The sequence below is a fragment of the Callionymus lyra genome, chromosome 16 (genome assembly GCF_982586985.1).
Source record: "Callionymus lyra chromosome 16, fCalLyr1.hap1.1, whole genome shotgun sequence".
NCBI lineage: Eukaryota > Metazoa > Chordata > Actinopteri > Syngnathiformes > Callionymidae > Callionymus > Callionymus lyra.
The window spans coordinates 13,663,911-13,689,383 of record NC_141833.1 but is presented as its reverse complement, the minus strand read 5'-3'; the positions used below and the strand labels follow the sequence as shown (position 1 = coordinate 13,689,383).

Below are 25,473 nucleotides of genomic sequence, written 5' to 3'. Positions count from 1 at the left end.
ATGGAGGCAAATAAGGTTGAAAAAAGACTTCTAAAGTTGTCTAAAGAGGGACGTTTGCTCGACATTCAACGGCTTCTTCAGCTGAGAAGCGAGCAGGACGTGGACGTGAACCATAGGTGTAAGTAAACAAAACTTCAAGCTAACGTTAGCTTAATGTTACTAATGTTTACTGGTGTAGCTGCAGCTAAAGATCGTCCTGGATGGACGTCGCTGCACCTGGCCTGTTACTTTGGACACAGAGATGTGGTGGAGGAGATTCTGAAGGTAATTTATTATTTTAATCATAAAAAAGTATATATTTTAATTTGATATTCACGTGTGTTTACAGGCAGGAGCTGCTGTGAACGTGCAAGATAACCTGGGTGACACTCCACTGCATAAAGCTGCTAGCACTGGAAGAAAGGTGAAATAAAACAGTTTAAAATATCTTAATTTAATTTATTTTATTGTTTAAAGATTCATAGAAACCCCTGTTGTGCTTTTTATGTGTTGTCAATGTTCAAATGAAGACAGAATGTCAGGTGTTTTTAAAGGTCAGCCGCTAAATGTTTTATTTTGACGTCACAAGATGATTATTTTGAGGAAATTTTAGATAAATATTTTAAAATCTGGGGTCTCTTGTGACATGTTACCTGTCAGCAGCGGTCACTGTCAAAGCGTGCAAAAAGGAAAGGGGGGGGAAAAAGCAGTGAACCAGCAACTGGATCTTTAAAAGTGGAAAAAGTGTTTCTTGACTTTGTGGCTCGGGGGCCACTTGAAGACCCTTTGCCTGTGGTTTCCCTCGGCCCTCACGATATGAATATAGGGAAGTTTATTTTCTTTAGGGGTTATGGATTGCCACGTCAAGATGGCCTCTGTCATTGCATCTAATCTCATGTTTCTGGTGTGATATTTAAGGGTTGAGGTGACACAAAGGCCTGAAAACAAATGTGTTTGTGGTATCCCTTGTGTTGCCTCTGGATCAAGGTGAACGACCTCCACCGCTGCATATGTATTTCTGGAAGCCAGGGAGGTCGTTCGGGTCATTCACCCTGAGCTTACGCAAGGGATAAGCAATTGATTTACACTTTAAATATTTGTGTATTGTTATCATGAATTTCTTCACTATATACACTATATAATTCCTTTTTTGCCTTACTCTAAAAACAGGTTTAAAATGAATATTGTAGTACATATATTTAGATTTAGATATAAATAGATTGATAGATTTTTTGATGGCTCTGAAAGTCTCCTTCGGGAAATTGTTTTATGCGTTAGTCTAATTCATATTAATTTATTTTCTATTTTAAAATTGTTTTTTGTTTTTTTTAATAACAAGTACCATATTTATCCTCTTAACTCTTTGTATTTTATTGTTCTATGCAAATATTGTTAAATGAGCACTAGCTCACCTCACGAGACACAACGTTGTGTTTAAACCTCTTCTGATTGACACGACAATGACTTTCTGACGATGAAAGTGTAGAATGAAAATGAATAAAATAAAACGAGTACACACAATTTTTACTGTATTTTATTGTAAATTTCATTTGATTTAATTTTGTTAATTTTCGGATTTCCACAACACCACACAAATATTCCTGTAATGATTTACTTGATAACTCTAATATTATATTCTTATAATAAAGCATTTTCTGTTTTATGTATAGAAGGAATTTGCTTTTGCATATACAAGTTATTCTCATCTTTATATTGTGTGGCTACATATTTACGTCTGAAAAAGCGCTATTTCTATTTCTATTTTTAACTCCTGTGTTGTTCTCAGTATTATAGTATTATCTTGACCTTTTAAGTTTATACTTTATTGAATATTGTTTTGATTTTTTAAGCGCTTTGTGATCCTGGTCTGGAAAAGCGCTATATAAATAAATATTACTTACTTACATATTGCAACATTTTTTTTTCAAGATTATAATAGCAATTATTTGTTTTTATTCTTCCCTTGTCCTACTTAATAAAGCGTGTGATGGTCAGAACTGCCTTCTTTCTGCTGTTAAAGCAGGAACAATGGTCAATTGGAAAGATCAAGAGGTTATTTCTGCAGTTGCAACACTAAAACCATGTTAAAAACCCCATTATGACTGTGTCCCCTCGTAGGAGATTGTTCTTTTACTGCTGCGTTACGATGCCTCCGCCAGCGTTATCAATGGGACGGCGCAAATCGCCAAAGATGTGACAGAAGATGACGAAATAATCACCATGCTGGAGGGTATGGCGGAGTACTGACAGAGTACTGTGACATGAATGGATTGACTGCTGTTTTTTTTCAAAGTCTTTATTGTTCTGTTGGTGCAGCTGCAGAAAGAAGGGAGGCGAGGCGACGGGAGGAGAAGCTTCTGGAGGCGGCCAGAGAGGGAGACGTCAGCGGTTTGTGCAAACTGGTCAGAGACTTACGACAGCTGTCAATCTTTTGAGAGTGACCTTCAATTATTAAGAAAATTGAGATTCCAATTGTAGCATTCCGGTGTACATTTTAAGGGGAACTGACTGTTCTTTTAAAGTGGTTCTCCATCCTGCAGCTCGGCAGCACAGACGCCCCGGGCGTAAACTGTAGAGACTCGGTTGGAAACACGCCGTTACATTGTGCTGCCTACAGGGGGCAGAGGCAGTGCGTCGTAAAACTACTCAACTCTGGTGCTTGTCCAAATATTAGAAACAATAATGGTACGTTCCTAGACTTGGATCTTCATATTTTTTTTATCTCAAAATGGTGGGAGTGTCACGACTTTAACCTATTTTATTGCAGAGCAGACGGCGGCAGATCTGGCCCGAGCTGATGACCTCAGGCAGTTACTGGTGGAGAATCAACTCAAGGTCATTTTTAAAAGCTTTCTTTCACATGCAATTATCCACCGGAAAGCTGGTTTACATTCTATGACGCCAATAAAACATCACAAATCACTGTATATGGTATCATAGGTGTCATCAGAATATTGAATGGTTGGAACTTTTATTTTCTTCATTTTATGAAATGTTTTTCATTTTTGATTAAATAATTGAATTCAACTATTTCTATTTGGAAAATATAAATTCAATTTATTTAATAATAATCATAATAAAATAAATACATTTTGAATATTTTTTTAAAAACTTATTGCGTTTGATTCCACTAATCAAAAATATGTTTTTTAATTCAAAATATCTTAATTTGTAGCCTTTAAAATTTTGAATTCTTTTGGTGGCCACAGTATTCTAACAGTTTTTAATACCAAAATAAAAATGTTGAATATTGAAATTAGAATATCAAATTCTGTGTTTGAAAAAAAAAAGATAAGGAAAATGTGATTTTTACTAAATTATTATTTATAAAAAAAAGAAAGAGAAAAAAAAAGTAAACTTTAATATAATCAAATTTAATTTTAATTTTGCAAAAAAGAATCCAATGCTGAAAAGAAATAAAATCGATTTAAAATTATATACTATCAACATTTGTAATTAAATTCAACCATTAAATATTCTTATGGCACAGAAATGCCTCCATAAATGCATTATAAATGGGCATATTATGATTTTAACAATTTGCAAATTCAAAATCAATACTGTTTAAAATTGCTTTTGGACTGATTTCATATTTCGTAAATAAAAGTAAAAAATAAATAACTCGATACTTATTGGACAATATTTAAATTAATATACATTATTTTTAGTTCCTTGTTTGATAAACCGTAATTAATTTTGGTATCTTTTTTTTTAAAAAGCATCTTATATCTTCATGTTTAAGGTAACTTAATAGTTAATAAATCTCTTATTTTTTTTAATCTCCACCTCATTTCACATAATCCCTTTGAGAATGAACTATGATGTAATTTCCTTCCTGTAAATCAATTAAGTGAACAAGAAGAAATTGTGTCTTCAACTGCATAAATCCAGGCTTCATTGTTAAATTGCGTAAAAGGTCAGTGACTCCTGCACGACTTCAACATGCTCCATTACCTTCAACTTCCTTTTTCTCCTGTGAAAATAAGTATTTCATCTGCTTGATGCAAGAAAAGTCAAAGCACATTGATCAGAATAAGTGACTGCTCTCTTTAGCAATGGAGCATTTTGCATAATGGAATAGAAAATCAATATCGTTTCATTTTTAACGTCTGATTTTTCTCATCAAGGATGTGAGCAGTGGAATGCAGAAGGTTGAAGGACCTCTATGGAGGGTAGGCACTTGTCGGAACGACTTGTTTTCTTTTCTAATACTCAACATGTATACCCTGTAATACCAACTGAGAACAAATAAAGTGACTCTGTATTCTAAATGTAGCTCAAACAAGTAAATGCAAATAAAGGAAGTTGCTAAAGAAGAGGAAATTGAAACATCACCAACTGAAGTTTTAACTTTACTTCACTGGACTTCCACTTTAGAATTAAATCTGATTAGAATGTGGGTTTTATGGTAAATAAGAAAAATCTGTTAGTCGGAGATTTCTATTGAGTTTCTCTGCGGAAGTTTAAAAATACAATATTTATGTCTATGATGTTGAGCAATGCTGTTAAATTGAATTTACGTATTAATAAAGTAACAAGACAAATTCATTTTTTGTCCTTGACATTTAACTTTGTAATGCTAAAGATTTTTTTTTTTTAACATAAAGATAATTTAATATTAATTCATCCATTTTCTCTCTCGTGACCAGATGTCACGGTTTCTGGGGTGGCGTCTTCACTGGGTGGTGATCGAAGATGGAAGAGTCTCCTGGTACCACAAACAGTAAGTTTGATCCGTCGACTCACAAACGTACAGATACTTAACCCTGGTGTTATCTCTGGGTCAAGGTGACCCGGAGGCCCCGAAAACAAATTTTGTGGTGTCTCCTCAAGGTCAAGGACCTCATAGACGGCATGTGTATTTCTGGGAGCCAGGGAGGTCGTTGACCTTGACCCAGAGAGAACATAAGGGATACCTCAAACACTTTTGTTTTTGAGCCCTTAGATTACACAAGGGTTAATGCGTGTACCGGTAAATTAATATTTTCAGCCTTGCCTCGATCCTACCTGTAAAACTTCATATTTTATTTGTTATTATGTATAAAACACTTACAAATACATTTTATTTGTCCCTTTTCACATTGTTGTATAAATAAATTGTATTTATTACATTTAAAAAAATAACCTAAACCTCTTAAATTATTATTTTAATATATGTTTTAATGCTTTTTAAGTTGTGTATTTTTCACATTGTATTTTTAGAAAACAATTTATTTATGTATGTTGTTACATTAAGCCGTTACATTCTTCTTCCGTTTTCATTATATTTACCTTACTATATTCTGTGATGATTTATTAACGTCATGTCAGCATTTTTTGTGTAACTTGCCGTGTGAGCAGTATATTTCCAAACTCAAGACCTTTCAAGTTATTGAAGTTTTAGCATCACATACTTTTACACTGATCAGGATTAAAGACACACATTTTACTTGTACATTAGTAAGAAAGAAATACACAGAGTTTACATGTCTATCCGACTCCTTTATGAAGCACAGAGCTGTTCGTTTTTTGGGTTTTTTTTTTTACAAACCATTCATTACTCCAAAAGTAAATTTAATAAACATACTGTACATTTAGCTCAGGACTTTCCCAGCATTATTATTTTAATTCAGTAGGTAAAGTACATCAAGTTTAAGTTTCTTCTCTGAAGTATTAGAAGTGAATCTAAGATTGTATTTTCTGTTTGTAGGACCGATGCACTCGCTGGCATCAAAAAACAAGGGTCCAAGTCTCTCTCTGAGGCCTACTGCATGGTGGGTAGCAGAGATGAATAATGAAAGATGTATTTTCAGCATTAAACTTTTTCTTCAATTTCATGACTGATCAGGTAAAGCCCTGGGATCACTGCTTCTTCATGCTCCGCTGCTGCGACGAGTCGGTGAATAACTTCAAGGTTCCTTCGAAGGTTGATTCCGTGACGACAAGAAAAGTAGGCTGAGAATGATTCAAGCGTTTTTTTTTTTTGGTTTTCGTTTCCCCCCCGAGTTGACACTTATTTAGTTAAAATCTTTTTTTTGCTAGAAATGGCTCGACGCTTTTGAAGCTCATTCTTCATACAGCAGCCAAAACGGCAGCCAGTCCCAGATTCCGGATGATGGCGTCATAAACAGCAGCACGGCAGTGGAGTCTCTCACTCAAGCCTTGCAGGCAATGTTTTATTTACAGAAAGTATTTTGTCGTTTTATTCTCTCATAGCTGACGCTCTCTCTCAGGCAGCTGATGCTCACCAGCAGAAACTGGAGGCTGAAGTGTCGATATTCCTCACCATGGTGAAGAATGAAGAGAACTGTGGTGAGTTTGACCTGAAACACAAAAGCGTGTCTCTTATTGTGATGCAGGATTTATATATTTTGGTATTGTGCAACAATACAGTTTATTCTGAAACTAGTACTTCTGAGATTTGTTGGACTAGAAGAGAGATACTAGGTTGTATTTTATTTAAAAAATAATTTTGGCTGTAAAGAATGAAATGACTGTGAAAGCGGTTAGATATTGCATACCTCCGCCAAGGAGCCTGTTTCTTAATGTGTGTACAACAAGACAAACACACGCCTAAAGCAACTTCCATGATCCAAGAATTCTATAGACTCACTAGTAAGTAAGTAAGTAAGTAATTTTATTTATATAGCGCTTTTCCAGACCAGGGTCACAAAGCAATTAAACAACCAAAACAATAACACAATAACAGTAACACTGAGAACAACACAGGAGTTCCAGAAAATCAAGGAAAAGCCTGAACGAATAAAAAAGTCTTAAGATGTTTCTTGAAGGAGTCAGTAGATCATCAAACACAGAGGGAGAGGAAGATCGTTCCAAAGCTTAGGAGCAACAGTCTGGAAGGATTTCTCTCCTCTGGTCCTGAAGCGTGTTCAGGAACCATCAGTAGATTCTGATCCACAGACCTCAGAGCCCGAGCTGGGGTGTAAGGCTGGATCACAGCCTAGTAACCCTAAAACATTAAAGCCCTTGACACACTGCGCTGACTGTCGGGTGTCCTCGAGACTCTGTGGTGTGTATTCCCCAGGGAGTTGGCGTCCTTGTCTAAAAATAAAAAAGAGGCAGGTTTAAGCGTTGGAGTCGAAAGTCTTGCTCAACGGTCAATCTGATTGGTCGAGTGCTAGCTTTAGCTAGCGAATCAGTGCAGGGCAATAAACCGTAAGTTTTAAACATTAGTTAAGCAGCGATGGCAGGAATGAAACCACACTTGCATCGAAAACTTTTGTTTTGGCTGCATCATCCTTCCAGTGGACTAAGAGCGTTGAGGAGGAGCTGATCAGTTTGATCGAGGAGAGGCTGATATGAGAGACTCATGAAGCTCTCCCCTGCGTTCATAAAGAGAAAGGATTACTTTGATGATTACACAGTAAGACTCATGCAAGATTCAGGAGAGTAAACTGAATTCAAACAAAACTCTTACCAGTTGAGAGGAAGCGCCATGTGACCATCAAACGTTCACCCACAGAGATACAGTCACGGTAGTTCTTGTTGCGGCGCTGGATAATCGGTCCGAGTAGTTCCTCCAACATGTGGAACTGTGCTGGGAAAAAGTCGAGCGAAGTTTTTGAAATCAACTGTCCATCTCCAGTTCCCGACATAAATTCGGAAAAGCCCCCTGAGCTTGCCGCCGTGCAACCCAGGACTTAACCCACATAGTGCCTTTTTTCAAGTAGCTTCGATTTCGTATCATCAGTCATCGTAGTTTTCAGTTTGTTTGAATTCTGTTCAACGGGTAACAACCGATCTCGACAGCAGTTTCAAAACAGTGACGACAAATGTGGTAACTTCCGGTTTTAACTTTTTTTAGTGGCGGCAAAACATTTGAGCGCCTCCCTGTTGGGGAGGAACATTACGTTTTGCGCAGAAGGTAGACTTTGCCGACAGTCTCCTTGGTAGACTACACTGGACTGCCAGACGCCTGACGGTCAGCGCGATGTTAAGGCCTTAAAATGACCAAAAGCAACATTTTGACCATATAGTCATGAAACTAGTCTATTCATGTTACAGTTTTGATTGCTTGCTGTGTTTTATGCATTCAATTTTTTGATCGTTTTTTTGTGAGTTCTGTAAGCAGCAGCAGTTTAAGGCCATACAAGTGATTGAGGAGCCACTTGAAAAAAAACATTAATGACTATTAAGGCTTCCTGAAATTGTAATACACCAACAAATGAATACTTATGTCATAGTAAGTAGGTAATGGTTATTTGTAAAGAGCCTTTCTAGACCAGGATCACAAAGCGCCTGAACAATCAAAAACGATACATAGTTAAAATAACCTAAGAGCCCGAGCTGTGGCGTAAGGCTGGATCAGATCACTGATGTAAGGAGGAGTCTGACCATGAATAGATCTGAAAGTAAGAACCAGAATTTAAAGTTGACCCTGAAAGAAACTGGCAGCCAGTGAAGATTTTCAAGGATTGGGGAAATGCGAGTTCTTCTACTAGAGCGGGTCAGAATTCTCGCTGCAGAGTTTTGTATCAACTGCAGGCGAAACAACTCCTTCTTGTTTAGACACGGAAATAAACTGTTACAATAGTCTAAACGAGAAGACACAAACGCATGGATTATATATATATATATATATATATATATACAGTGTGGAACGTCAAGTTCACTAAAGATTCATAAATTTATTTTTAAATGTTCGTTGAGATTCAAACCACCACAATGGCAACAGACTATGGTTGATATAAGGTATTACTACTTAACGAAATGTTGAATGTTAAAGATTCTTTATCTGTTTCCCACTCAAGCACTGGCTGCTCCTCTTCTATTGAAAGCTAAAGAAACAAGTGAGCGTTCTTCAGAGACCTGTGCTGCCCTTCATCTCTGCCTGGAACTGCTGTCCAAACAAGAGGAGGTCAGTGTTTATTTAACCTCACACGCTTATAAAGATGTTTTAATCAGAACAGTAAACACTTGAATCTTGATTCAAATGACAAATATTGCATCATTCAAGACCGAGGTGTCAAACTATTTTTTAAAAAGGGGCCGAAACAGTGGAGTGTGTGGGTCAAACAAAATGTTTATTTAGCAAATGATCACAGTATAATTCACATTTGCCATATTGTCTTTTTTTTTTTAAATTATTGTTGATCTATGTTTGTTCTCTTTAAATAAATTCAATTTCATCATGGAGGTATTTCAGTGCCATCAGAATATTGAATGGTTTATGATAACATGTGAAATGTTAATTTTAATCAAACAAATTTCAATATGAAAATTATTGAATTCAATTTGCTTTTATTATATAATGAATTTCAATCATTTGTATAGTCAAGGTTTGGATCTGTAAATAACTAAGTTAAAAATGAATGATTAAACTGAATTAAATTATTCAAAATATCTACTTTTTTTTTGGGGGGGGGGGGTGAAATTTCAACATTTGAAATGTTGTAATTCAACCATTAAATATTGGTTGGCACTGATATCTTCCATGGTATATCATGGGACTCTCTTATCTTGTGTTAAACACTGGCATCTTTATAGGTCTTAATATCAACATGAACATTCATCTACTTTGATTTTGTACCATATTTGTACTATTCGACAGGCCATGAGTTTGACATGTGTGGTTAAGGATGTGTAAAGAAACCGTTGGACTCATTGTTATCTCTATATATATTTAAATGGCAGAGGAATATGGAAGTTTATCAGTGCCATCAAAATAATGAATGATTATATGGAAATTACTCAATGTTTTTATTGAAATGTTGTTTTAAGCATTGGATTCTTTTTTTAAATAATTTAATTAAATGACTACTATATTGAAAGGTTGATTTTCTTGTTCTTTAGATCGATAGATAAACTTTATTAATCCCTCTGGAGATCTCCTTTGACAATTTAATTCAATATTTCACATGCATTTTTTTCATTCTTTTATTCTTTTTCTCATTCTTTTCCAAATGTATGAACTTTTTTTGAGTTTGATATTATAATTCAAATACACATTTTATAAATTCAAAATGTTTTCATTTGTATATTTTTAAAGTTGATATAAAAATGCTAGGAAATAGTTTTGATGTGTATAGTTAATTTCAAGAGACAAAGTAATTCAATTAAATATTCAAACAGTTTTATAATCTAATTCAGTAATAAATAATAAAAAAAACAATTGTCTAAATTAAATATTTATTAATTCGTAGCTTTTTTAATTCAATATAAAATGTTAGTATAATAGTGTCGACTTTTTCTGTTGGAATATCCAACATTTAAATGTTAAATTAAACCATTTGATTGATAGACGGATGGATATTCTGATGGCCCTGATACACCTTCATAGAAGAAGATAGAAAAGCAAACTTCAAAAGAGGATGTGGTTATTACCTTACCTTACCTTACCTTATTAACAAGTTCTAAGAGCAGAAATGAAAAAAGCTTTGAAGCATCTGTCCTGGAAATATCTCCAGCATTGGATGCTCTTCTATCTGAGGGGAAATCAGTTTTTTTTCTCTTGTTTCTTCAATCGGCTTCAACAATTCATTTCATCAACATCACCTGCACCATTAGCCCCGCCCTCGCTAGGAAGTAATGTGAGGTAATCACTGGCGCGTCTGTTGAAAGGACACCGGCAAGATCCGCTTTTATGCTTGGAACAGCATTCAGCTTGCAGATCACACACACACACACACACTCACACACACACACACAAACTTGCTCCCACCCTGGGAACAGCTGAGCAGTGAGAGAGCGAGCTGAAGTGTGTGCATATTCAGGAGACTGCGAGGGAGTGTGCTCGCATTCATCATCGCATTCTAGACGCTCGCTCGCAGGCGTATTTCCACATCCCCGGGAGGAGCGGCGTCAGGTAATGGAGCATAAATTGATGGTTAACTTAACAACTTCTCAGGCTGTTTTAGGTTCGAGTCGATCCACGGGATTGTAAATACTATCGACCGGTTATCGACCATATTGGCGGCGACGATAGCTTTTTAACTCTCGCCTGAAACTCTATACCTGATCGCCATATGTTTGCACAGCGACGTGTGTGTTTCCGATGTGCGTTGTTGCCGCACGAGTTGACGACAGCTGCCGCCTCGTCGCTAATATCGCTCTTAAAAATGTACTTTTTAAGCGTGAAAAAAAAGCAGGGTTTAGTGTGCGGTCGAGCTCACAGGCAGCCACTCGAGCGACACTCTTTAACTGGATTATATTGTTAATGTGCTGAGATTTGCAGGTATTAACGCTAATACCATTATCTCATTGGCTCAGTCGTACAGTCTCCATAGTTTGTTGAATCACTTTCATGCCCTCGTACTCTCAGGCGTGATTCATGGCTGTCGGGGGGGGTTTTTGTGGCAATTATTAAATAGCTTTTTTTTCACCCCAGAGTGGCTGCGGTCTGACCCACTTGTCATCAGCAGATGATGCGGAAACTACTGTATGTGTTCACCAAAGGCGACGCTCTGTATAAATGCTCGTAAGAATTCGGCTTTAAGTCGATGATCTCGTTCAAGTAGTGTGTCGGGACGACCAGTGGATGGTGACATAATTTCGCCGTCAAGAGGAGTTCTGTACATAGTTATTTACCCCCTTATTTCTTATCTTCAGGCACTTACCTCAGCCTATTAACCTCGGGTTGGGAAGTGAGGTTGAACACTACTTGACCTCTATCTGTTTCCACTTCAGCTCCCGACCTGATGGTCATCTCTTGCCCAGGAGAACGTTCACATATCACTGACCAAATGTTTGATCCCACGACTGCATCAGGAACTGTATAATGTCAGTCAAATACTTTTTATCTTAGTCCAGATCATTTTGATTTAATATTTATCTATTTCTATATTAACTCATTCATTAATTTATTCTATTTTATATTATATCACCACACTAAATTCCTGTGTAGTTTTTACAATACTGGCAATTAGGGGTTTAAGAAAATATCAGTATATCATGATATTTCTATTCCCAATACAGTATCGATATTCAATAGCATTGTATTAAAAGAAATGTTTTGTGTTTTTTACCTTTGAAATTACATTTAATTTTATGGTTTATACTTCAATAGTGCGTGTACAAAATACAATCATTTGATGTGTTCATTTTACAATGAACACACAAATATTCACAGCGTTTATTCATTTGTGTGGCGCAATTAAACCTCCCACCACTAGTCGTAATTTTCTCTGTGCCAAAGTAACAACAAAACCGGCGAAATGGCAGCGAAGATTGTGAAGTAACAGCAGCTTTTAAAGACGATGTTTGGATTTCATTCTGGCTTTAAAACCAAGTTTAAAGTTAGAAAATCAAACACTGACAGATACTGGATATTGCATGTTGGTCCAGGGTGGTTAAGATGTTAAGGCACTTTATTGTTTATTGTAAATATAAGTTTACATTTTTGAAAATATTTTTGAGAAGCACTTTTCTTCAAGCACTTTTTCACATTTGATTGGAGAAAGTATTTGCTCATTTACATGTTGTAAAAGCCAGAAAAAGTGTTGTTTCTTTGAATTAAACTATGTATCGTATCGTCACACGTGTATCGTGATAAATATCGTATCGTCACACATGTATCGTGATACGTATCGTGATACGTATCGTGATACGTATCGTGATACGTATCGTCACACATTTATCGTGATGCGTATCGTATCATTTGCACATTTTTCTGCTTCTCTTGTTGTATTTTGTTACTACATGTATATATTACTAACTTATTTATATAAAATTGGTTAATAGTAAAAAATAAAAAAGTTCCCGTCAAGATTCGCAAAAATCTGTTCCAGCAAATAGTTTCATAAAATCTATTTAACAAAAACTGGAAGAAAAAAAACAACCAAATGGCACATTGAAGAGAATAAAAAATATTTGGAACTTGTATTGTTTGTTATTTTTAATATTCAAAAGTATTGTTTATGGGTAAGTTTCTTTAATTTCCAGAAACAAAACAAAATAATTAAATATATTTAAATCAGGTTCCATGTTAGTGTCAGTGGAGGAACTAACTATAATCAATCAACTACTCATTCAAAAAGTAAGATCAATATATACTGTAAGTATTATATGTTTATTTTTTCTGTTAAATGGAGCCATTTGTGTCTCATGGGTTGATTGATGTTCAATTTATGTTTGACACTCTTGACCTACATTATAGTCAAATATGACTTTACATGACATCCTTATGTGTTTTGCTGGTTTACTTACTTTGTAACCTAGTAGCTGCACACGTTACTTAATGAAGGATGAACTTCTAGCATCATTATTCCTCTGCTTTTAACAACTGTGCCTGGATAGCTTTTTTTAGCAAAATGATAAATGTCCTCCGAAATGTGCTTTCGTAAGAGGAACAATAAGTTCCAGAAAATGGGGCACAAGAATAAAGAACTTCAAGATTAAACTTCTCTTTCCTCTTTAGAATAATGTTTCAGGTTTTCCTTTTCTTTCATACACATTGGGAAAACGGATAAAGCTAAATTAATTAATTAATGTAATTTTTTCCAACCGATTAGTATCTTGTTTGCCTAAATTGGAGCTTGTTAGTTGTTTACTAAATTAGTAGCTATAAAAAAAAGAACAAATATTAATCAGATTACAATAAATATTACTGCATCAATTGCAGTAATTTCATTTTTAAAGACAAACGGTAACCACTCGGCCACTAGGGGTTTATATTGGCAAGAATCTGGTAACACATTGTCACGATAAAGGGGATTTATTACGATACTGTAGTAACAAGGATATATGTGTAGTATTGTCGAGTACTTGATTCCGGTGTTGAATAATTTACAGACCACATGACTCTTGGCGAAGTCGTAACTTCCTTTCATTTGTTTTGAAACATATGTCAAAACATGAGCTTTAAAAGATGCTGGAGTCTACTGTATCCTCTCGTCCTCAGTCATCGTCGGGATCTCCCAGGATTTCCTTAAACTCAGAAGACGTAACTAATGCTGCTGTTTTGTGACCTGGAATTTTAATTGCAACACAAAAATGAATATTTTCATTTTCATCATTTAAAAAAAAAAGTCATTTATTTTATGTACACTTTATTCAAATATAAACAATAAAATAACTATGATAAAAAATAAAATATGATTATTAAAGCCGAAAAAGTGCTGTTGATTATTAATACAGTATTGTAAAAAAACATTGCAATATACCAGTGTTTAGAGGTTTTCACACACCTCTAGGGTGTCCTCATTCATCGCTGGGATCTTCCTGGCTTTTATTATTCCTTTAGCTAAGGAACATGTAATGAATGCTGCCATCTAGCGACCGGAAGTTTAATTGCAACACAAAAATGAACAAACACGGTGAATGTGTGCATGCAAATTATGAATTAACCACCTTATTTAATTATTCTACACCTACTTTTTCCAGATATAATCCATAATAGAACTCTGATAGAGAAGTAAGGAAGAAATTAATTATTGAAAAATATATTATTGTGATATTTAAGTGTATCAATATCTTCCACACCCGGACTGTGTTACAGATTCACACGTGATCGGACTTTGGTAACATTTGAGCAGGTCTAGCAACAACTGATAAATGTGTCATTGAAGGATGAGACGATAGAGATAACCGTCGATGTTCCTGGATGTGGAAAGTGAGGAGACGTGGAGGAAAAGGTGTGAATAGGGAGGATGATCAGGAAGTGTTAAGTTGGGGGAGGCACAGTTGCCGTAGCAACAAAAAACCTGAAACGAAGAGTCGAGGGAGATGGAGGGTCCAATAAATAATATAATGTTAGATTTAGCCGCTTCAAAAGTAAAATGCAGATGACCACAAAAGTATGTTGTTTTTCTGTGAGATCAAAGTTGTGTTCGGGAAACGTCTCTGCGGCATAGAGAGCGTATTCTAGAACAAAGTTAGAACTCTGCGCCTCGGGTTGTTTGCCAAGGAGAAACATCCCTCTCAGGCTTTAGCTGCAACTACGGCATCAGTGGAGAGGCTTAAAATAGCTTCCTTTTTGTCCAGCGACGAGGATGCAATGATGGCAAAAAAAAAGAACTGGCACGGTTGCTTTCACAACAGAGAGGGTTTTTTTTATCTCGGCACATACCAGCCAGTGTGGATGAGGAGTGGGGACGCTGTATTTAAAATAAATCTCATTTAATTGTCTGGAGTTCTCTCTCCTGCATTTGTTTCAAAACACTTTTAACTCTATTCCTTATTTATCTATTTTCTTTCTAAGACATGGTGGATCGCTTTCTACAGTGTTGTTAAATGACTTGAATATACATAAGATATATATATATTATTTTTATTTAAAAGTAGTTTAAAAAAAAGTTTAAATGCCAAGTATGTAAACAATTCAATTTTTCTTTTATTTCCTCCCCAACTTTTTATTTTCCTAATAAGTTCTTCTTCTTTTCTTTTTTTTTTTTATTATTTGTTAAAAATAATTTGAACCAAGAAAGAAAAACTGCATAATGATGACATTTGTTATTGTATGAATGTCTTGTATGTAATTAAATGGATTTTATAAAAAGAAAAAGCTAATAACATATTACTGTAATTTAAAATCTTAGTATTATAAAAATCTTTACTTACAACATTTCATTTTTTTTTCTATTTAAGCTTCTCTTTGTTTTATTTTTGTAAGTGTTTTATTGTATTTTTTTCATTTTTCTATTATATTATGACTGTTTTACATTTATCCTTACTTTTTTTTGGCCCTCGTGACAATCACAGTCTACAATGTGGCCCCTGTGACGATTTCATTTCCCATCACTGGCTTAGAAACTCCATTTATTCACTCAGTTTATTACAATATGTGGCGAGACGAAGATGAGTCTAAAAAAAAAAAAAAACTTAATTTAAGTTATTTCTATTCTAAAACCAAATCGTTCTTCGGCTCCGTCGAGCAGAAAGGAACCCGAGATGTGCTTTGTCAGGTTCAGGTTGCGTCCAGGGGACACTCAATCCGGGGCTCGGGAGCTCACGGAGAGAAGGGTGTTTGGTTCTGACTGCAAGAAACAAGATCGGGTGGGCCGGGTCGGAACAATGACCTGCCAGTACAACTAGACTATGACTGTTGTGTAGCTGTAACACAGTTTAAAGACACAAGTTACAAACCTCAGTAACATGTGTGTGTTCAGGTGTGGAGTCTGAAGTTGGAGCAGGAGGAGGAGAAGAATAAAGCTCTGAGTGAAGCTCTGCAGACGTTGGCGACCGAACACCACGAGCTGAAACAGTCCCTGAGTAAAGGTCGGAGGTCGTCGACGCTCAGCACCGTCACCGAAGACAATTTCTACGATGCTTTGTCAGGTCAGCCGCCGCCGCCGCGTTTAAAAATGATTGAGTTGTTCTTTCAATAGTCACGCGTGGATTCAACGAGGTGAAAAAGGGTATTTTTCAAACATTTGGAGTCACGGCACATATTTTAAACTAGATAAATCACAACAACGTTTCACAGACTCACCAATGACAAGTTTTGATAAACTATACAAAGAGGAGAATTAATGCAGCCGTTAATATATATAATATATGATATATAATATCATATGAGTTGAGTTCTCGCACCACAGTGGTTGAGAATCACTGATTTAAAATAAAAAAGTGTATAGGGAGTGATGCGTGTCTGTGGAAGTATATCAGTGTTATCAGAATATAAAAGTTAATTTTTTTAAAGTTGAAATTGAAGATTTTTTTCCATTAAAATATTGTTTTGTTTTTTTTAATAATTGAATTCAAGCATTTGTTTATTGAACGGTCTAATTTTTTTTTATTGAAATAATGTAAATGAATATTTTCTAGATAAATCTATGTTTACACATAATGTTTGATATTTTAATTCAAATAATCCAATTTTCAAAGTTGTTCTTAATCCAGTGTGTTTAAAAAAATAAAAATAAATTGTTGGTATAGAAGTGCCACCAGACGAAACCAGTTTTTTATTTTATTTAAATCTATTTTTTGTAATTATTTGAAATAGAATATCAGTCTATACGTACAAAAAAAAAAGATAATAATAATATTCCATTTTTATTCATTATTAAAAAATTTAACCTTTCAATATTGAACTTATTAAATTCATTATTCAATAAACACTTTTAACATTTCAATATATATATAAATAATTGAATCATCCAATGCTTAAAAAAAGAAAAATCCATAAAAAATAAAAAAAAATTATATATATATATATATATATATATATAAATCTATATTTGACATGTTAAATTCACCCGTTCAAAATTTGGATAGCAATGTCTGTCAATAAAAATATAATGCTGTTGAAATATACACTTTTCTATCTCCTGAAACGCCAACATATGTTTAAACATGAATTAAATACAATTTAAAGTTAATTTATAGCTAGTTTAACACACTTTATATGCGTAAAATAAAAGTTTTGTTATTTAGAGTCAGTTTTAATTGTTATTGTTATGTATTCAACACAATATTTGTTCAGGTTACCCCAATATTACACACACAGATGTCCAACACAATGCTGATGTTGCCTTGTGTTGTTTGTGTTTGTGTGTGCACTGGTGAGCGGCCACTCTCGGGGACCAGCTGCATAATTCATGGGTTGCCCGGAGTTTTCTGTAAACCAAACACGCTTAAAGCCTCCGGGCTTTTAAAAACCACCTGCACCGTCACAAATATTCTCGTCACTGTTGCAAACCAGTGTTTTCTGCCGAGCCTCGACTTCCATAACTAAGTTTGTTTGTCAGTTTCTCAACCTCACCGGGGACGAGCGTCCGGTGACAAACAATGCTGCAGGAAATGAAGCCTCTCATTGGAACACAATCCTCAGGTGGGGTTTGTCTGGCAACAGGGAAGGGAGGGAGGGGTGGAGGTTGCTTGAGTAACTCCAGCTGCTTATTCGCCGACACGAGCGCCGGTTTCCGGGGCCTTTGCCACTCGATCCCTGCGTGGGTTTCTGTACATGAACGGCGACATCGCTGTCCCGCAGAGTCGGAGTCGGAGTTGTCTGTGAGCGGCTTCCTGTCCGTGGCCAGTCACTCCTACGAGGAGGACGAGGCGAGAGACGCCCCTCTTCTTCTCAGCGGGCGCCGCCAACCCGGCGTACACGAGGGGGCCGCCGGAATGTCTGGGGAGGGTAACCATGGCAACCGGGCATCCCAGCGCAACGGCGTGAAGGAGCACAGGTGAGACCTCACGCTTGTTTACTTGGGAAAAACTGGAGCAGAAAGATTTTTTTTTGTTAAAAACCCTGTTTAATGTTGGTTAAAAGGAAACATTCCGAACATATAGGGTCGAGGTCCAGGTGAATTATCTCTCCGTTCCAGCAGGTGCTTTTGTTCCCAGACAAAAAAAAACAAAACCTTGTCTCCCGGGGAGTTTGTCGTCTCGGCACCTGCTGCTTTGGTTTGTGTAGCAAATCTCTTTCACGCTCGTACAGACGACGCTCGCGCCGCCGTAATCCAACAAGTGACCCATGAATAATTCAGCCTCAGTCCTGGCATCGGAGACAGAAGAGGAAGAATATATAGCGGACCGTCGTGTGGTTATGTGTGTTGCATTAAAGATGGATCGGTTTTGGCTGTTCTTCAAAGAAACAAAATTGAGGTTTTTTTCTAAATAATAATCTTCAAGTAATTCCGTTCTTTAGTGAACTTGTAGTCAAGGTTTCCTGCATCTAGTTTATCTAGTTTATTTTTTTGGTTTTCAACTGAATCAGATATATTTTCATTAATTAATTAATTAATTAATAAGTCTTTTGAACCAAACGTTTATACAATAACATAAACATTCGATTCAATGCCATCGACATCAACGTCTTGATAATCAAAAGTACCTGAAGCTTGGTAAATGTACTTTTCGGAGAATATATTTAATGTCTTTAGAAATAAATTTGTCCACAAAAACGGCATGACATGTGCAAATATTCTCGAACTTATTTTTTTTTTTAAAGGTACCACTAAGTAAGTAAGTAAGTAAGTTATTTTTATTTGTATATCGCTTTTCCAGAAGTAACTTTCCTTTGATCGGGCGTGTCAAACTTGATCACAAAAGTACAGATACCGCCAAATATATATCTTTACAGTTTATTGACAAAACTTTCTTTGACAGGAAATGTGAGTTTTTTGTGATTATGGTCAATCTGGATCTACCTTAATTATCTCTGAGTTTGTTCTCCCATTAAATTCCTTTCCTGGAAATAAAATTGTAAAATAAACATTTGTTATTTGAGCCAACCATCATATATTATTAAGAACCAGAATTTTAAAGTTGATCCTGAAAGAAACTGGCAGCCAGTGAAGAGTTTTAAGGATCGGAGAAATGTGAGTTCTTCTACTAGAGCAGGTCAGAATTCTCGCTGCAGAGCTTTGTATTAACTGCAGGCGAGACAGATCCTTCTTGTTTAGACACAAATATAAACTGTTACAGTAGTCTAAACGAGAAGACACAAACGTATGGATTATAAACTCCAGATCGTGTTGTAACATAATTTTCCTAAATTTAGAGATTTTTCTCAGTTGACGGAAACCGTTTCTGGTCAGTTTTCTGCAGTGTTGAACTAGAGATAAGATAAGTGATGCTTCTGAGTCGACCTCAACTTAATTTTCTAAATCTCTCTTCTTCCTCTTCAGACTATGTCTTCCCGCTCCCATGTTCTCCAGGAACGACGTCAGCATCTGGAGCATTTTAAAGAAATGTATCGGCATGGTGAGCAGCGTCTACTTTCTACCGATCACTTCTAACAACGCCGTCGAAATCATGAAGGTGTTTTTATTCAGGAGCTGTCAAAGATCGCCATGCCGGTCATCTTCAACGAGCCTCTGAGTTTCCTGCAGCGTCTGACGGAGTACATGGAGCACACCTACCTCATCCATCAGGCCAACGCCATGACCGACTCCGTGGAGAGGATGAAGGTGACCAGCCATTAATAACAGTAGATGAATATAATGCATTTAAAAATATGATGGTTAACATGTTGTACTGTGTAGTTTTTTTTTCTTCTAGTTTCAATAAGTTGATCCTTATTTACTTTTATTTCTTGATTATATCTTTTAAAATGTTCTATTTTTAATGTTGTTGTATATTACATGACTAAATTTATTATGTTAGGAATGGATTAGTCGTGTAATTAACATAAAATATACCACTTTAATCCCTTAATATATATACAACAACTTCAATCTTACACTAAACATGATGTCTAATGTCGTACTAAACATAGCATATACGACTACTTTAATCTTGTTATAAACGTTACATGTCTTTAGTCTTAACGTAATATACGACTACTTTAATTGCGAATTAATCAAAATATATACAACTTTAATCTCGTGTTAAACTTTATATATATATACACCACCGTAATCGAAGTAATTTAAACTCGTAATATACGACAACTTTAAGCATGTATTAAACATGATATATACGACTTTAGTCTACTAATAAAAGTAATATAAATGACTTTAATCTTGTTATAAAAAGAATATTTTAAGCATGCATTAAACGTAAGACTTCAAAGTTGTGAATATAATGTTTATTATGCAATTAATGATGACTTTAATCTCTTAAAAAACCTTATATATACATGACCTTAATCCTGTATTAAATTAGTTAATCTAATCATATAAAACTTTATTTTGTAATACACTAAATATAAATTACTTTGATCTTGTTATAAACGTAATATATACAACTTTAACGTTACATATAAACGACGACTTTAATTGCATAATAAACATGGTATTCTTTAATCTCTTAATAAAAGCAACATATATGACAACTTCAATCTCAAAATGTATGACTTTAATTGCGTAATAATGTAATATAAATGACTTTAATCTTTAATCATAATTTTAATTACTCTAATTTCATAATTTACATCAATTATCACTTGTATCTCATAATAAAGGTAATATATGACAATTTTAATTTTTGCAACATATGACATCTTTAATCTCGTATTAAACATAATCCATCACTTTACTCTGTTAATAAACGTAATAGATACAATTTTAATTTCGTAATAAACGTTATATATATGACCTTAATTGCATAATAAACGTTATATATTATACGATTTAATTTGCAATGTTAGCATTGTTCGCATCTAATATAAAATTGTGAAAAATGGATTGAAGTTTTTCTCTCTGCCATGCAGTGTGTCGCAGCCTTTGCTGTGTCCGCTGTGGCGTCTCAGTGGGAACGGACCGGGAAACCCTTCAATCCACTACTAGGAGAAACTTTTGAGCTCATCAGGTAAAATAAAATGTTTTAGGAGAAGTGAAGCGACGCTGCCGTGTGGATGAAGCTCTTCATGAGAGTCAAACGTTTGCTCCACGTCAGCGACGATCTGGGCTTCAGATGGTTGTCGGAGCAAGTGAGTCATCACCCGCCTGTCAGTGCCTTTCAAGCCGAGGGCCTCAAGGAGGACTTCGTCTTCCACGGGTCCATCTGCCCGAAACTCAAGTTCTGGGGGAAAAGCATTGAGGCGGAACCACGAGGCATCATCACACTGGAGCTTCCAAAGTGAGTCAAAGTTCCATCTTCTAGTCACAGAAACGATCTTGAGGAACATCATGATGTGATGTTTGATGAGTGTCGGATTACTTCCGGTTGGCTCGTGTCACACCTTGATTGATGGTCGAGGAACTTCCTGTAACGTTTCAAAGTTTAGTAGTAGTTGTAGAGTTTGTAAGGAAAGATGTGAGAAGTTGAATTTGATTATAAAATCTTTTTAACGTCTTTTTTTCTTTCCACCTCCACAGATACAACGAGGCCTACACCTGGACTAACCCCACATGCTGCGTCCACAACATCATAGTTGGTCAGCTTTGGATCGAGCAGTACGGCAGCGTGGAAGTCATCAACCACAAGTAACTTCCTCCTCCTGCTCGTCTTTGGTCTTTTCTTTATCCAGGATCTTAGAAGCTCTGAGCAGAAGAATTTGTTTTATTCTCATAGAAAGTCTCTGTATCATTGTTGACGTCAATCATCTCTGTTAATTATCTTGGCTCTTCCTGCATGACTCACTGATGAATCCTTCAAGAGATCTGTGTATCCAGATGGTATTTCAGAAAGCCACCGAGTAATCGGTTCCTTGCCCTGTTGTCAAAATTTTGGAAACATTTTATTGCCATTCTTATGTTTATGACTATTAAACATACGAATGGAGACTATAAAAACAACTAAAGCCACCATTTTTAGACATTGTTCAAAATAATTAAATACCGTATGTATCTATTTTAATAATGGCAAATATCTGAAAGTCACATTTTTAGATAATTCAAGATAATTTGTATGAAGAAAGAACAAACCATGTAGGAGGAACAATTATAAAAAGGTACAAATGTAAGTATTTAAAAATGCAATATATATTAAAGTATACAATATATATTTCAGTATATATATTAAAATGTATTTTTTTCAAATATCTTTCTTTTTCTAAACTTTTCTGAATACTTTATATTTGTACCTTTTCATTAGATATACATTGCATTTTTACATTAAAATAAATGTAAAGAAAATATAGAAAATGTAGTTATTAGAATTGTTAAAATAATATTTACTATAATAAAGTTTTAAAATGAAATTAACTGAAAATAACAATGTAAATCTGTTTGTTTTTGTTTTCCTAAACACATAAAGAGATAATGAAAAGCTTTTATTTAATAAAAGCACTCATTTATGATTATTTTATAATATATTTTCCAAGAATGTGTTCACTCTTTTGTCATCTCTTCCAGGACTGGAGAAAGATGCAGCCTGTCCTTCAAGCCTTGTGGCCTCTTTGGCAAAGATCTGCATAAAGTCGAAGGTTATATTCTGGATAAAAGGTGCAACAATATTCTTTATTTTCATGTATTTACTTTTCTATACTTTTCATCAAACATAAACATGATGGAAAAAAAAACTAACATCTACTTTAATAGACAAAAAATATCTATTTACTAACAGAAAGTAGGTTTTTATATTATGTTTTCATTGAAATGTTTCCTATTATGAGTAAGAAATGTTTAATCATAATCTTTACCATGTTGCAAAGCATGCTGGGAACTGAGACCCACTGTTGACTTGAGGTCAAGATGAACTGTGAACATCTGCTGACCTCCAGTTGTCGTCCGTTTGTCGTCAGCAAGAAGAAGTTGTGTGCGATCTACGGCAAGTGGACGGAGTGTCTGTACACGGTGGACACCGCCGCCTTCGACGCTCACAAGAAGTCGGACAAGAAGAGTCTGGAGGAGAAGAAGAGCAACAAACGGGTACGAAGCTCCTCTGACCTTCACCTCGGGTCCGACTCTTAACACCTGATCTCAGACCAGCGTGGACGAGGAGCCGGACGAGGTTCCTCCTCCCGAGGCCGAGACGGTGCAGGTCATACCAGGGAGTGAGCTCCTCTGGAAGATCACGCCGCGACCAGACAACTCTCCCAAGGTATCCGCTGTCCCATGATGCATTGCAACGACACTCGCTTCATTTTCCCGCCACAGTTCTACGCCTTCTCTACGTTCGCCATGCAACTGAACCAGCTGGAGAAGAGCATGGAGGGAGTCGTCCCCGCAACCGACAGTCGCCTCAGACCCGACATCCGGGCCATGGAGAACGGAGACATCGGTGAGTTGACTTTTAAGATCTGTTGAGCAGCAGAAGTCGTGCTAACGCTTTAGCATGTAGCTAACATTCACCCCTGAGTCTCTGATGAACTTTTATATCATTAGGTGTTTAAACTATTTCTGAGTATTAATGACAACAAGTGGTTTAACTCAAGTCGTCTGACGCTGACGACTCCTTCAAAAGATTTGTGTCTCCAGATGGTATTTTAGAAAGACGGCAAATCTTCTGCTTATTATTATTGTATTGTTTCGTCATCCTTTCGTCTGTTTGGATAAAAACAGGCAGAAGATGAATCATTGAAAAATAATGATGAATAAAATACATTTGGAAAAACATTATAGAAGTGGACATTTAAAAAAAAAAAAATTTTAACGTTTGGGCAAAAAAATAAAACAAAAATGAGTTTGGATTAGGTTGGCAAAAATGAATTAAATATTAAAACGCATGAATTACAAAGATTTAAGATACTATAAAAAGGGTAAAAAACAAACAAATATGGTCAGAACTAAGGTTAGTGCTCGGGTAAAAATATGTTTTAATAAAAAAAATAATAATAACAAAATGTATTCTTAAAAAATACTTTAAAAAGTTGACAATAATAGTATTATTATTTTATTATGAGATATAGTTTAGGGTGAGAAAATGAAAATAAAACTGAATAAATAAAATAACAATGAATGAATAAAACAAATTAAAAAAAATTAAAAGATATATATATTTTTTAAAAATGGAAAAACAATTAAATAAAAATGAAATAAAGGGGGAAACATAATTAAACATTAAATTAATCATCACATTTTTAAAAAAAATAAAATAAAATACCAAAAATGTTTTGGGACTTTTTATTGAAAAGAAAAGGGTTAGAACTTAGGTTAAAAAAAATTGATACGACTCAAAAACATTTTTCTTTTAAGTCGCTAAAATTAACAATTTAAAAATAATTATTACCGTCCTTTCATGTTTTTTTCAACAATAAAAGGGTTCAAAGTAACATTTGTGTGATGGGACACTGTGGTCATAATGTTTTGTGTTTCTCTCCTGCCTCGTGTTCACACTATAGACTCGGCGAGCGCTGAGAAGAAGAGACTGGAGGAGAAACAAAGGTCGTCCAGAAAGAACCGCAGCAAGTCCAGCGAGGAGTGGAAGACGAGGTCAGTGACTTTTCCCCTAAACCTGCTCTTGACCTTCATCGACTCACCCCCACTTCCTCCCCTCCTCCCTCCCCCGCTCCTGACTGAAGGAACCCAGCGCTCGGACCAAGGTTTGATTCTTTTTAAAAAGCGTTGTTGTGTTGTTGTGAAGTGCTGCCCTCTGCTGGACTTCAAGCGGGACTGCAACTACAGTGTGATTGTTTTTGGTGTTGCTGGTGTGTTGAGTCGGTGTTGTGGGTCCCTCAGGTGGTTCCAGCAGGGGTCCAACCCGCACAACAAGGCCCAGGACTGGCTCTACTTGAAAGGCTACTGGGAGAGGAACTACTCGCAGCTGCCGGACATCTACTGAGCAAAACTCTCACGGTAGCAAAACACTTGAACTTGTTTTACCTCCAGGTTCTTCTTCGACGCCGTAGAAAAGTCGAATAAGATCAAAGCACAAAACGTAGTCGCGGAAGAAAGTAGCTGAAGAACTAGATTTTCTCATTTAAGTTTTGGTCAGGATTCAACCGTCAACCATTTCTCCGACCGCGACTCAAGGGGTGATCGAGTGTAAATACAGATATAAGTGTGCGTTTGTGTGTAAAGGCTTCGCCAAAGTGAGTCTTAGTTTGTGTGTCTAGTATCGAAAGTACCTTCATCACTGTAACTATGCAAGTCTTGGGACTTCCATCGCGCTCGTCGTCGTTCTCTGGTGACTCTCGTTTCTGTCGTGGCTGAATAAAAAGGTGGATTTTGAACGACTCGCGTTTGTGTCGTGGCTGAATAAAAAGGTGGATTTTGAACGACTCGCGTTTGTGTTGGAGACTCTGGATGAGCTCGTGTGGAACCGTCGTCGTCTTTAGAGAGTCGTCTC

At 35.9% G+C, this 25,473-nt stretch overlaps 2 protein-coding genes across 5 annotated transcripts; both read left to right on the top strand.

Moving 5' to 3' along the window:
* On the top strand, positions 1-6,223 carry LOC148063821 (oxysterol-binding protein-related protein 1-like). The gene is made up of 12 exons (XM_087811716.1): positions 1-118; positions 179-264; positions 329-403; positions 2,098-2,209; positions 2,296-2,381; positions 2,520-2,664; positions 2,747-2,814; positions 4,107-4,151; positions 4,629-4,702; positions 5,669-5,732; positions 5,807-5,908; positions 6,001-6,223. The coding sequence occupies exons 1-12, from the start codon at positions 1-3 to the stop codon at positions 6,172-6,174; spliced, it is 1,149 nt and encodes a 382-aa protein (XP_087667842.1). The 3' UTR covers positions 6,175-6,223.
* Positions 6,189-25,409, top strand: LOC148063820 (oxysterol-binding protein-related protein 1). Of its 4 annotated transcripts, XR_015713548.1 has the most exons (17): positions 6,189-6,270; positions 8,730-8,836; positions 16,023-16,191; positions 17,846-18,041; positions 19,488-19,563; positions 19,635-19,769; positions 21,014-21,111; positions 21,199-21,381; positions 21,621-21,728; positions 22,599-22,688; positions 22,988-23,114; positions 23,170-23,286; positions 23,343-23,466; positions 24,527-24,617; positions 24,707-24,727; positions 24,864-25,345; positions 25,391-25,409. XR_015713548.1 is itself a non-coding variant. In XM_087811294.1 (16 exons), the coding sequence occupies exons 1-16, from the start codon at positions 6,246-6,248 to the stop codon at positions 24,964-24,966; spliced, it is 1,770 nt and encodes a 589-aa protein (XP_087667420.1). In that variant the 5' UTR covers positions 6,189-6,245; the 3' UTR covers positions 24,967-25,357. The 4 variants fall into 4 exon arrangements, 3 of the variants coding, with proteins under 3 accessions (XP_087667420.1, XP_087667421.1, XP_087667422.1); XM_087811294.1 differs by lacking the exon at positions 25,391-25,409 and having other exon boundaries at positions 24,864-25,357; XM_087811295.1 differs by lacking the exons at positions 24,707-24,727; positions 25,391-25,409.
* The last annotated feature ends 64 nt before the right edge of the window (positions 25,410-25,473 follow it).

Excerpts from the sequence above, each read along its gene's own strand:
- LOC148063821 (XM_087811716.1), top strand. The coding sequence starts at position 1 with ATGGAGGCAAATAAGGTTGAAAAAAGACTTCTAAAGTTGTCTAAAGAG. Across the intron at positions 404-2,097 it reads CTGCTAGCACTGGAAGAAAG|GAGATTGTTCTTTTACTGCT; the intron begins GTGAAATAAAAC and ends GTCCCCTCGTAG. Across the intron at positions 2,665-2,746 it reads AAATATTAGAAACAATAATG|AGCAGACGGCGGCAGATCTG; the intron begins GTACGTTCCTAG and ends ATTTTATTGCAG.
- LOC148063820 (XM_087811294.1), top strand. The coding sequence starts at position 6,246 with ATGGTGAAGAATGAAGAGAACTGTG. Across the intron at positions 21,382-21,620 it reads ATCACACTGGAGCTTCCAAA|ATACAACGAGGCCTACACCT; the intron begins GTGAGTCAAAGT and ends CCACCTCCACAG. Across the intron at positions 23,115-23,169 it reads AGAAGAAGAGCAACAAACGG|ACCAGCGTGGACGAGGAGCC; the intron begins GTACGAAGCTCC and ends ACCTGATCTCAG.